General features: G+C 41.3%; 1 protein-coding gene across 9 annotated transcripts in view; it reads right to left on the reverse strand.

The window, feature by feature from the left end:
• Positions 1-13,546, reverse strand: part of NEK11 (NIMA related kinase 11) — a 278,952-nt gene that overhangs the window by 36,613 nt on the left and 228,793 nt on the right. For 7 of the 9 annotated variants that reach the window (XM_081569880.1, XM_081569871.1, XM_081569867.1 and 4 more), the window contains one exon: positions 12,933-13,029. In XM_081569880.1, coding sequence (XP_081426006.1) covers positions 12,933-13,029 — 97 coding nt within the window. Of the gene's footprint in view, positions 1-11,407; positions 12,818-12,932; positions 13,030-13,546 lie in introns of those variants that run through there. The other 2 variants (XM_081569872.1, XM_081569875.1) reach the window with 1 other exon arrangement.

The following is a 13,546-nucleotide window of genomic DNA, read 5'->3' on the forward strand; positions in this document are numbered from 1 at the left end:
AGCACTTGGCATCCATCCCTGTCTTGTGAGTCACACCCAAGTGTCCAATCTCCCTGGCTAGGGTGTGAGGCTTCTCCCTCACACCTTCCGTCTCACAGACTCTCAAGAAAAGCACAATCAATTAATTGCAGACCTCAAGGCAGCTGAGCAGGAAGAAGCCTGGCTGGCTCTTTAAAGCATCTCTTAAACCTACATGTCTATTTGGAAGGCTGCTCTGTGGGGAAGGAGTCCTCGTTTGCCAGTCACCAAGCCTTCCTTACACACAAGCTTTTATTTGTTGTTTTGAAATTGAAATGTTTGTTTCAATCAGCAGTTCCTTCAGAAGTGCTGCCTGATACTGACCTTTTATTAAAGAAATGGAATGTTGGAGGCATAACTAACACCTCTTCAATGAGATTTGAAAAGTGAAGGAGAAAAGAAGCAATGCTTCTTCTATTTCTCCACTGAAAGGTTATTTCAGTCAGTCAGACAGAATGAGCTTCATAAAGCACTTGGAAAGCCTCTTTGTATTAAATATCTACATTTGACAAGGAGAAGCCTGAGTTCAGGAAATAAGATGCTGTTGAAACACAAACACCCACTGGCTCAGAAAAGCCTGTGACAGGCAGAGAATTTGACAGGAGCAGACCACCCTGGACACTAGCTGCGGCCTGGGTTACAAATTCGTCATCTTTTGTGGGTTGGCTCATACTAATATGGAGAAAGAAATGGCAACCCACTCCATTATTCTTGCCCAGAAAATCCCATGGACAGAGGAACTGGCTGGGCTACAGTCGATGAGGTCACAGAGTCCGGTGACTGAGTGACTGAGCACACACGCATGTACATAGTAATGACCACAAAATGAGAACAAGTAGGTTCCAAAGCATGATGCCAGGCTTGTGGTAACTTAAGAGTTTCTGATGGGTCCCGGGCTCTTGGGTTACTCGCTCCCACTGTCACCATCTCACCTTGGTAGTGGTTCCCAGCACTGGTTTTAGAATTAATCAGGCATCTATTTGAAATGTAGCTTTGCATTTACTAGCTGTATGACAGTAGAAACATTTCTTGACCTCTTTCTTACAAGATGGAGAGTCTTGCCCCCCTTACAGATATGTGGTAAGACCTGCATGTAATGAGGTGTTCACTCCCTGGCACAGAGGAAGCAAGCTTCCCTCCACATAAACATCACTATAACTTTGGTCCAGTTCAGAACCTGAGCTGAGAATATTACAAACCTCATACCACTCCATCTTGGAAACACTTTTAGCGAGCTTAATGCTCCAACATCATTTTTGCAAGTGATTGGCACTGTGCCATGAACTATATATCAGGTTAATGAGAAGAATAATGAAGGTTGTAGGCTTCTCATCTTCAGTTTGACCTTCCTCAGATCAAAGTCAAAGTGTGATTGAAAGTGAAATTTTAAGAACTTCTGAGAAGCTACCCATGACAGAACCCATTATTATGTCTGATCTCAGTGTTACTTACAGAACCTCCCTGCGCCTTCTACAGCCACTTAAGAGTTGACTTCAGCCCTCATCACAGCACTCCACCAGGTCTGTGCTTTCACCTTAATAGGATCTTTCCAAACAGCTGACATGAGCATTCAGCAATGAAACTGCCAGGAAACTTTCCACAGCCCCAAGGCTCTCAAGGAAGGCTCTGCAACCATAGCAGCTGACACACCAGCTAGTGCCATCTGGCCTGGACAGGCCTCTGTGACACACACAAATACACAAGTTGGTTTTGAGCATCGGAAGGGCATGCACTTTTGGGGCATGCACAGGAAAGCCATGGGAGCAGCCCACACACCAGGGCATGGGACAGCTCCCTGAGGACCACCTTTCTTTACCCAGCCCTCAGTAAGGACTGCATGCTAAGTGCCTCCTTAGAGGAGAAGCAGTGCCTATGTGAGCGTGACACCACATCGCTACACTCCATCTCACAACACCAAAGTCAGTGTCCTGGAGAGGTGATTTCTCCTACATGTTAGAGACTTCCAGCTCAATCAATCCCTTCACCTCATTAAGATAAATCACAGAAAAATCACTTGCTAAATGCAAAAAAACCCACGCATCACTTTTTCTGTGTGTGACCACACTATTTTACTCATAATAAGCAGTGCTTCTGATAAACTGTGTTGGAAATCTTAGTTGAACTCTGAGGCCAAACATGACCTCTTCCCTTCTACTCCAAATCTAGACTCTGAGACATTTCGTGTGCTTGACTCTCAAGTGTGTTTGCTGAGAGACATGAAAACTCAGCTTCCTAAATTCCAAGAATATACCAAAAGCAAGTAAATAGACCCCACAGTGAAAGACTACATTTACAAAAAAAAATTGACAAAGAAAGATAATATAAAATATAAAAGTTTGATAATTATTAAGTGGGGGAAACTGCAGAAAAGGCATTCTCATACATTACTGGTAGGAATGAAAATTACATTTGGAAATGTCTACCAAAATAATATTATGCATCTTTCTTTTGACCAGGCAATACCACTTACAGAAATCTCTCTCAAAGATAAAAAAGGAAACAAAACAAAAAAGCTGAATGCACAGGTCATTCATTATATAATTATTTGTAACAGCAAAGTTTCGGGAAACCCACTGGGACAGAGTGAATGGACAACTGTCCATTCACACAAGGAAACACTGTAAGCTATGACAAGGAATGAAGTATATTGCTATACACTACTATGAACCAATTGCCAGGATACACTGCTAAGTGAAACCAACAAAAGTGTGTATAATGTGCTACCAATTTCTTCAGAATATAAATATTTGAATATATTTAAAAACTGAAAGAGTGAATGGAAATAAAAACAAAAATAAACAAATGAGACCTAATTAAGTTTAAAAGCTTTTGCATAGCAAAGGAAATCATAAATAAGATAAAAAGACAACCCTCAGAATCGGAAAAAATAACTGCAAATGAAGCAATGACAAAGGATTAATCTCCAAAATATATACAAGCAGCTCATGCAGCTCAATATCAGAAAAACAAATGCAAAAAAAAAAAAAAAAAAAGAGCAGAAGACCTAAACAGATGTTTCTCCAAAGAAGACATAGAGATGGCTAAAAAACACATGAAAAAATGTTCAACATCACTTATTATTAGAGAAATGCAAATCAAAACCTCATTGTGGTTTTGATCTCACACAGGTCAGAATAACCATCATCAAAAATTCTACAAACAATAAATGCTGGAGAGGATGTGGAGAAAATGGAACCTTTTTGCACAGTTGGTGGCAATGTAAACTGATACAACCACTATGGAGAACAGTATGGAGATTTCTCAAAAAACTAGGAATAAAATTACCATATGACCCAGCAATCCCATTACTGGCCCTGTATACCCTGAGAAAAACCACAGTTCTAAAAGACACATGTACCCCAATGTTCACTCAGTTCAGTTCAGTCGCTCAGTCGTGTCTGACTCTTTGAAACCGCATGGACTGCAGCATGCCAGGCTTCCCTGTCCATCACCAACTCCCAGAGCTTACTTAAACTCATGTCCATCAAGTCAGTGATGCCATCCAGCCATCTCACCCTCTGTCATTCCCTTCTCCTCCCACCTTCAATCTTTCCCAGCATCAGGGTATTTTCAAATGAGTCAGTTCTTCACATCAGGTGGCCAAAGTATTGGAGTTTCAGCCTCAGCATCAGTCCTTCCAATGAATCTTCAGGACCAATTTCCTTTAGGATAGACTGGTTGGATCTCCTTGCAGTCCAAGGGACTCTCAAGAGTCTTCTCCAACACCACAGCTCAAAGGCATCAATTCTTTGGCGCTCAGCCAACCCTCACATCCAAACATGACTACTGGAAAAACCATAGCTTTGACTAGATGGACCTTTGTTGGCAAAGTAATATCTCTGCTTTTTAATATGCTGTCTGGGTCAGTCATAACTTTTCTTCCAAGGAGTAAGCGTCTTTTAAATTCATGGCTGCAGTCACCATCTGCAGTGATTTTTGAGGCCCCCAAAATAAAGTCTCTCACTGCTTCCATTGTTTCCCCATCTATTTGCCATGAAGTGATGGGACCAGATGCCATGATCTTCGTCTTTTGAATGTTGAGTTTTAAGCCAACTTTTTCATTCTCATCTTTCACTTTCATCAAGAGGCTCTTTAGTTCTTCTTCACTTTCTGCCATAAGGGTGGTGTCATCGCATATCTGAGGTTATTGATATTTCTCCTGGAAATCTTGATTCCAGCTTGTGCTTCATCCAGCCTAGCATTTCGCATGATGTTCTCTGCATATAAGTTAAATAAGCAGGGTGACAATATACAGCCTTGACGCACTCCTTTTCCTATTTGGAACCAGTCTGTTGCTCCATGTTCAGTTCTAACTGTTGCTTCCTGACCTGCATACAGATTTCTCAGGAGGCAAGTCAGGTGGGCCCATCTCTTTCAGAATTTTCCACAGTTTATTGTGATTCACACAGTCAAAGGCTTTGGCGTAGTCAATAAAGTAGAAATAGATGTTTTGCTGGAACTCTCTTGCTTTTTCAATGATCCAACAGATGTTGGCAATTTGATCTCTGGTTCCTCTGCCTTTTCTAAATCCAGCTTGAACATTTGTAAGTTCACAATTCATGTATTGTTGAAGCCTGGCTTGGAGAATTTTGAGCATTACTTTGCTAGCATGTGAGATGAGTGCAATGTTTACTGCAGCACTATTTACAATAGCTAAGACATGGAAGCAAGCTAGATGTCCATCAAGAGATGAATGGATAAAGAAGTTGTGGTACATATACACAATGGAATATTAGTCAGCCATAAAAGGAAGGAATTTGAGTCAGTACTAGGTGAGGTAGATGAACCTAGAGCATGTCATACAGAATGAAGTAAATCAGAAAGGGAAAAACAAATATCGTATATTAACACATATATATGGAATATAGAAAAATGGTACTGATGAGCCTATTTGCAGGAGAGCAATGGAGACACAGACATAAAGAACAGACTTGTGGACACAGTGGGGGAAGAAGAGGGTGGGACAAATCGAGAGAGGAACATTTAAATATATACATTACCATATGTAAAATAGACAATAGGAATTTGCTGTATGATGTAGGGAGCTCAACCCAGTGCTCTGTGACAACCTAGAGGGGTGGGATGGGGTGGGGGGTGGGAAGGAGTCTCCCGAAGGTAGGGACATATTGCTGATATGTGTTGACGTATGGCAGAAACCAATACAACATTGTAAAGCAATTATCCTCCAATTAAATGTAAATGAAATTTTAAAAAAAGAAAGAGTAAGCCATAAAAATTTTAAAATTATTCTCTTTTGAGAAAGGAGACCATTAGGGTAAGGCATCAGGATAGAGATTAGTCTTTGTTAAATATGTCTGTTTATGAATTTGACTTTGGACTCATGGGAACACTTTACATAATCAAGAAACAAAAGTTAAAAAAAGCAGTTTCTAAAAATTTAAAACAAACAAGCCTCTGTATAACCATGCAGAAACTAATGATCTGGCTCAGTACAGTAAGTGCATGTACATGAGGAAATTACTGAGGGGAAGGAAAGGACAGGGTGAGTTAGAGAGAACGGTGCTTGGAACTCACACAGGACCAGGCCAGGGTATCTTCATACCTGCCAAGCCAACCTGATAATTCACTGGCTCCTGGGTGGAGCACACAAAAGGGTCTTTCCTCAGTCATGGGCAATAATCAGGGATGGTTTAATTGCTGCTCTGGTTCCACATAACAAAGCTGAATCAAACTGTTTCTAAGCAGCTTAAGTGAGTCCTGAAACAAAGGTTAAGAAGTTTACTGGAACACAGAAACACCCAGGACCCAACAAGGAAAAATTCACAATGCCTGACATTCAGTAAAAGATTACCAGGCAGACTGAGAAGCAGAAAAATGTGATCTATAGTAAGGAGAGAAATAAATCCATCAAAACCAACCCAGAAATGATACTAATGTTAAAATTAGTAGACTTGGACATTAAAACAGTTATTATAATTCTACTCTACTTGTTCAGATAGAGGGACTATTAAACATGTTAATCAGAGACATGGAACATATTTTTCAAAAAGACCCAAATTAAACTTCTAGAGATGAAAACTACAATGTCTGAGATTAAAAGATACACTGGATAGGATTAATAGCAGTTTAGTCATTGCAGTAGAAAAGATTAAATTGAAGTCAAAGCCATAGAAACTGCAAAATGAAACAAATCGGGGGGTGGGGGGGGGAATGCCTAAAAAAAAAAAATTGACCAGAGCATCCACGAACTGAGGGACAACATCAAGAAGCCTGATATGTGTTACTGTAGTTCCCACAGTGAGGACAAACATGCATGCAGACAGTGGTTTGTTTTCCTGTGGCCTTTGCATGAACTGGCATTGCAGAGGTGATTCAGGGTTGTGGTCACCACAAAAGGATTCTACCCCTCCAGGTCCAGATGTTACTCAGGGCATCAGCATCCAGTGGGAGAAACAGGCTCAGAAGCTCCCTAGACCTTCAGGTGTTCTCCATGGCTTCTCCTTCTCAGGCTGGGCTTCGTGAGGTGGATTCCAGCCCTAAAACTTGGTTTCCCTGAGCAAGATGGTGGAGGCCACTCCTATGCACATTGTCTACAGGCACTAAGATAAGCACCTGACAGGCTCCTCATAGTGAAGCTCAGTCTCAGAATTTCCTAGCTAGTGAGTCTCTAACACTAGGCTTCATGGGTCCAGAAACCTTAGGGACAACTGCTGAGCGGCCTGAAACATAAGCCCAAACCTGGGTCTCTTTGTGACAATTCTGTGGGCATGAAGGGATTCAGAACTGCAAAGGTTTAAAACATGACTCTTCACTGATCTGCATCCATATCCACAGCTACTACCCAGTTAGGTGTGGGGTCTGTGATGCTAAGTGATGTATCCACTTATGTGATCTCCACAAGAGGCAACACCATGAGCACAAAAAACAGATACGTGTCTCCCAGGGGCAGGTTAACAGGAGAGACAGACACAAAAAGAACACAAGGGAAGTTTTAGAAGTGAGAAAACCATCTTTCAATCTTGATGGTGTTGATGTTTAAGTAACTATATGTACTTATCAAAATTGATACAACTGTATAATTGAAAAAGTAGATTTTATTGTATGCAAATAAAAAAGTGATGCATTTGTCAAATCTCATAGAACCATACTCTAAATAGGGTGAGTTTTACTATTAATAGAGGTAAATGATCTCTTCCTTAATAAAATAAATAGAAAATGAGTAAACAAAAAAGTCTAAAAATCAAGGCATTAAAAGCATACATATATAAATATATTTTTATATGATACTTAGCTTTTATTGAATCCAACTCATATTCTGCTAGTAAACATTTCCCAGGGTGAATCCTCCTGAATAGGTACTTCTCAAACTTTAATATGTATGTGAATCTCCAGAGAGCTTATTAAAATTCAGATTCTGATTCTGCATTTCTCACAAGCTTCCTGGTGATGCCCATGCTGCTGGTCTGCTGGCCACACTTTCAGTAGCAAAGCCAAGGGCACAGTGAGATCACCTGATATATAAAGGCCAAAAGAACCATTCACTCAGATTGAACAAGGCCTCCTTGCATGACCCACTGCCTTGGCCTGTGTGAGTTATAGGATCTGTCTCTCAGCAATAGTGTCACTTACTCACTGCTGAAAGGTGACCCACCGTCATCCCATAGGTCCTCCTGTTTGGTCTCCAGTGGAAGCCTGAAGCCAAGTGTGGAACTGAATGCAGTAGATGATTGTGAAGAAAGCTTAACAGAAAGCCAGAAACTCCTGTCCTGAAGGCAGAGATTTCAGGAGGTCCATGAAGCCATAGAGGCCCATCCATTCACCCACCCATCCACCCATCCCTCCACCCATCCACCCATCCCTCCATCTAACCATCCACCCATCCATCTGTCCATCCACCCATCCGTCTATACATACATACATACATCCACGAATAAATAGCATCATCTCTTCAAACGTCAATTGAGATTACTCAGCCAGAAAGGAAGTCTACACTTATTCCTTGTGTTTCTCCAGATATTGCAATGACTTTGAGTGGTATCACCTAACAATTGCTCAAAGTGAGTGCTTCCCAGGACCCAGCAGGGCATTCCATTTGTGGATGGTCTCCCAGCAGGAGTAAGAAGTGGCCTCTACTGGAAGCTAAATGTTGGAGGATGGTAAATGGCTGGCTTTTATATTCAACAACTTCCTGACATTTCCCCAGTGAACTGACACTTCTTTGTGCATGCAAAAAATAATGCTATATAAATGCCTTCACTGACAGCTTCTCTGCCCACAGATGCCCACAGGTATAAAACATCACATAGCAGGCTAACACATGACAACACCTTCAGATATTTGCTTAGGGATTTTCAGAAGGAAGCAACCACACGTATATCCAGAGTCTATTTTAAGTCATTAACTTTCACTGAGCACTTACTCTGTGCCATAAAGTACCCTAAGTGCATTTCATATATAGGTAACCCCAACTATCCCTCAGAGCAACCCCACAAGGTGGGAACCATCACATTTTACAGATGAGACTTCTCAGGCACAAGGAGGTTGGGTAACTTGTCCAAGGACACAAGCTAGTAATGAGAAACAGGGACATAAATTCCAGCAGTTGCTGTCCCCAGACCCAGGCCCTCCCTCCTGACTGCTATGCTAGGGTTACCCTTTGCCTGACACTGCATGTTTAGTGCTTACTGAGCCCTGGGGGACCCAGCTGGGGGAATTGAAGGAACACTGCGCTATGAACAATCATCACTTGTTCCTCCCCACATCCCTACAGAGCTTCCCTCTCTCACAGTAGGACAGGAGGAGGCCTGGTACCTGAAGTCACATACAAAGAAAGGTTCATTTTTACCTAGGTCCTACCTTTCTTACGCAAAGATGGGGAGAGCTGTGGAGGAAGCAAACTTGGTTAAGGAAATCAGGGGTTCAGTTTGAACATCCTGAGTTTGAAATGCTTCCAAGGGAAGATGTCAGGGAGTAGGTTAAAAGCCACATGTTCAGTTCAGTTCAGATGTTACTGGAAGTCACATGTTACTGAAAGATTAATAGATGAAAATATCATGAATAGTGCGTACGTGCATGCGTGCTAAGTTGCCTCAGTCATGTCCGACTCTTTGCAACGCTATGGACTATAGCCCGCCAAGCTCCTCTGTCCATGGGATTCTCCAGGCAAGAATACTAAAATGGGTTTCCATGTCCTCCTCCAGGGGATCTTCCCGACCCAGGGATCAAAAGGATCAAACCACATCTCTCACGTCTCCTGCATTGACAGGTAGGTTCTTTACCACTACTGTGCCACCTGGGAAGCCTCTGATGGATGGTACTTCTTTACCAGCTGAGCCACAAGGGAAGCCCTGGATGGTATGTTCTTAAAAGCAACACGGAAGAATAGATGGTAGTAGAGACAAAGCAAGGTTTGCCTTGAGCTATTGATTGTTGAATTGGTTGATGAGTCTGTTGGGATTAATTATACTACTCTGATGACTTTTATGTACATCTACAACTTCCAAAAATTAAGTTTTAAAAAATTCAGAAGGACATAGAATCACTTACATAGGATATAATAAAAAAAATTAGAAACTTGGCTCTAACTGTAAGGAAATATCAGACAAATACAAACTGAGGGACAGTCTACACAACAACTGGCTGTACTCTTTAAAAATGTCAGTATCATGAAAGATGACAAGTAACTGAAGATTTGCTCCACAATAAATAACACCAAAAAGGCATAACAATCTGTGATCCTGGTTTGTATACTGGATCAGAAAAAAAAAAAACTGCTGTAAAAGCCATTATTGGGGCAATTGGTAAAATTTGGATCTGGATTGGTGTATCAGATCATATATCAATGTGAAATTTCTTAAATTTAGCCATTTACTGTGATTATATAAAAGACTGTCCTTGTTCTTAGGAGCTGTAGTTTTAAATATTTAAAAGTGAAGAATCGTGGTGAATGAAACTTATTCTCAAATTACCCTGTAATAATAAGAATAATACTTCACAAGTATAGATAGATATAAAGAAATTATGTAATTGTGGCAAAATGATAATTGGTGACTCTAGATGAAGCAGATATAGGGATTTATTGTGCTATTCTTACAAATTTTCTTAGGCTTGACAGTTTTCAAAAAAAAATAAAAGAATACAATCACCTGATATAATTAGTATCCCTATAATACATTCTTTGTGTTCCTTTCCTTGTAGTCTTTAAAATAAAAAGCTATCTTTTTGACCCTTTAGAGATTGGTACCAGATACTTGATTTTTCTTTAAGAACCTCTTTTATGTATCAGTTTTACATGCATTAAGTTACAGACTCATCACAGCAGGCCCTGCATGCGCTCCCTAGCTGCTGGGGATGTCCCTAAGGTTCTTCCCGTAGCTGTCAGCCCTTCTTGGGATTTCCTTGGCTGAATAAAGCCTTGTCTTAGTCCCTTTCCAGGGTGGTCCACATCCAGTTCTTGGTTAACCTGGGTTCTATGGGCCTAGTCCTCTCACCCCTACCCAGTGGAGCCCTGCAGGGCAGGTCCAGCTTCAGAGCTCTCTGCCAAAGCAGTAGAGATCTCCACCGAGACCGTCTGCTTCCTTTGCCCTCCTTCCTACAGGTGTTGGCCTCCAGGACACCCTACACTTACCTCCTGCACAGAAATCCCCATCCCTGAGTCCACTTACCAGGGAATTAGCTATGGCAATAATATGATGACCATTTTGCAGATGAGAAAACTGAACCTTGGAAAAAAACCACTTGCCTGAGCTCAGAAAGCCATCGACTGGTGAAACTAAAACTCAGACTCCAAATCTGCTGGCCTCCAGCTCCCTCCTTCTCTTTACCTTTCAAATCATATGTCTCTGTTAAGGCCGAGGCCAAGTTCCTACTTCCCCCAGAGACATCCTCAAATTCCCTTTCTCATCTTGACACTCTCACCATCTGCTCTGTTTGGCATATGACTATGGTCTCAGTTGGGGCGTTTTCTTAACCATCACCTCTGATTACATAACCACTGTGCTGTTATTTAGCTTTTCAGTTTGAAGTCTGGTGCTTTCCCCACATTATAATCTCCCTGGGGACAAATGTCATTTATTGTTCTTTGCATTCCAACAGTTGCTGTCCGTATGTTGGGGATGCAGCCAGTACATTACCACGTCGGGAAAGAACCCACAATTCCCATTTTTTTCTGGCTGTGGAAACAAACATCCTCAGAAGATCCTTAGCTCTGCAGCCTCAATTTCCTCTTGGCCTTTTCTGGAATGGTGTGGGGCTTTGTGATGTGGAATATAAGGGGATAACACATTATTCTGCCAGAGGAGCAGTACCATCTATGGGGGAGTAGCTCAAACTGTATCGCTGAGCCAGGAAGCACTTGGTCAAATTCAATCAAGCATAAAGAAGTGAACAACACACCAGGAATAAAATCACTGGAATGCAGCTTGGTTACTTTTTTTGGCAAAACTGCTTTTATTTTAATTATTTAAAGCATTTCATAATGTGCTAGGGAATGAGATATTGTGTCCTCCGCAAAGGTGATGAAGTCTTAGATCAAAACTCTGACAACACCACATTATTAAATTTTAAGGGTGAAATAAGTAAGTTGCTTTTCTTGCCTTTGAAGATTATTGACTGGGAGATTAGCAAGCCTTCTCCATAATCTTCTCCAAGAAAGAATGAGTGGAAGGAAGGGCAGATGGGAAAGTTTCATCCAAACTCCCTCACTTCCAGATCCTGGGAATCTTTGGTGCCATGGTAACTGTGTTACCAGATGACCACTGAGGTATAGGGAAGACTTGAAAACAACAGGCATCTAAATATATTATCAGCTCAAGGTTTGGAAACAATTTTCAGTACTTTTTTTCTCCTTTATTTCCAAATATATCAGCCTGGAGGATAATGTGTTATACTGCAAGAACAACATAAATGCAAATCAACTGAAAATAATTTTTATCAAACTTCCTAACTATTCAACCAGCACCCATATAGGAAGTAGATTTTAGAGAGAAGTTTCTGAGTTGGAACATCTATAGGAGTGGTACACAAACCATACAGCCCACAGGCCAAAGCTAACCTGCTGTTTGTTTCTGTATATCTTGTGAGTTAAGAATTGTTTGAACATTTAAAAATGGTTGAAAAAAATCAAAGGAAGAATAATACCTTGTGACACCTAAAAATTATATCAAATTCAGACTGCAGTTTGAAGACAATATTTTGCTGAAGTATAGCCATACTCATTAATTCATATTGTCCATAGCTGCTTTTGTGCTACAAGAACAGAGCTGTAATGGTAACAGAGATAACTGGCCCATGAAACCTAAAATATTCACCATGTAGCCTTTTCAAAGAGAGTTTCCCACCTTTGATCTGGAGATATGAGTTGCAGAGAAGTTAGATTAGGAGGCTGGGTCCCTTCCCTACCAAGAAGTTTATAACAGGTGCTGTCATAGTTTGTTTAGTCTGCTACAACAAAGTAGCACATGCTCAATGGCTTCTAAACAACAGACTTTTTTTCCTCACAGTTCTGGAGGCTGAGAAGTCCTAGAACAAGGTGCCAATGTGGCCCCCTTTTAGTGGAGGCCCTCTTCTGGGTCACAGCTAGGGCCACGTCACATGGCAGAAGGGGCAGGGATCAATCTGGAGCCTCTTTTATAGTATGTCACTAATACCACACCTGAGGGCCCCACCCTCATGATTTAAGTACCTCCCAAAACCCCCACCTACTAATACCATCTCCTTTTGGGCTTAGGATTTCAACATATGAGTTTGGGGGGAAACATGTTCAGACCACAGCCTAGTGCCTTCCATGCAGATTCAGGCCTCTTCAGCTGAGCTATGTACATTCCACTCACTGCTGCTTCTATAATAGAAAAGCATGGCTGTGATTTCTGGGGTGACCAAATGGGACAGCATCACGTGACTGACATGTTCTCACAGATTGCAGTCTCTGAGGGGTCAGACCATTGGCTACTTACTCCCGCATGTGTTTCATCCTGGTCCTGGCCATTGTGCTGTTGAAAATCGTTGGTTCTGAGGGTGTGTCTGGAGCTGAGCTGGTGACAGTCCTTGTGTCTGAAAATCAATGCACAGTCCTTACTGACTCCATCAGCACTTCAGCAACTTTAAGGCAACAGTCAAGGACAATCAGAAAACAAGCTATTTCACCTCTGCCACAAGGTAATGCCACATTAATTAGAGATAAATTCAATTAAGACATGCCTATTAAAGAATTTATTCCAAATGGCAAGATTATTTACAGTTTTAATATGTACAAGGAATTCTGGGACAAAGCCTCTTTCAGGAAGGATTATTTAAACAAATACCATTATTTTAAAGATGGCCTTTTTATACAGGGGGAAATGCATCAATAGCCTTTGGCCACTATCTTTCAGTAGCTATGGAATTTGCTTTGATGACTGAGGAATTTTTTCTAATAAGCTTAGTTTTCCCTTTATCTTAACCTCACATCTGAGCATTAGCTTTTTTGCAGTGGAAGGTAAGATGCTGACCAGGGAGTAATCTGCAGCTTTGAACTTCAGCAGGATGGAGCAGAAGGCCAAAGTTGGGTTCAGGAGGTAAAAAGCTGTTA

Source organism: Giraffa tippelskirchi, chromosome 2, assembly GCF_054371585.1.
Source record: "Giraffa tippelskirchi isolate mGirTip1 chromosome 2, T2T-mGirTip1v1.2.pri, whole genome shotgun sequence".
Classification (NCBI taxonomy): Eukaryota; Metazoa; Chordata; class Mammalia; order Artiodactyla; family Giraffidae; genus Giraffa; species Giraffa tippelskirchi.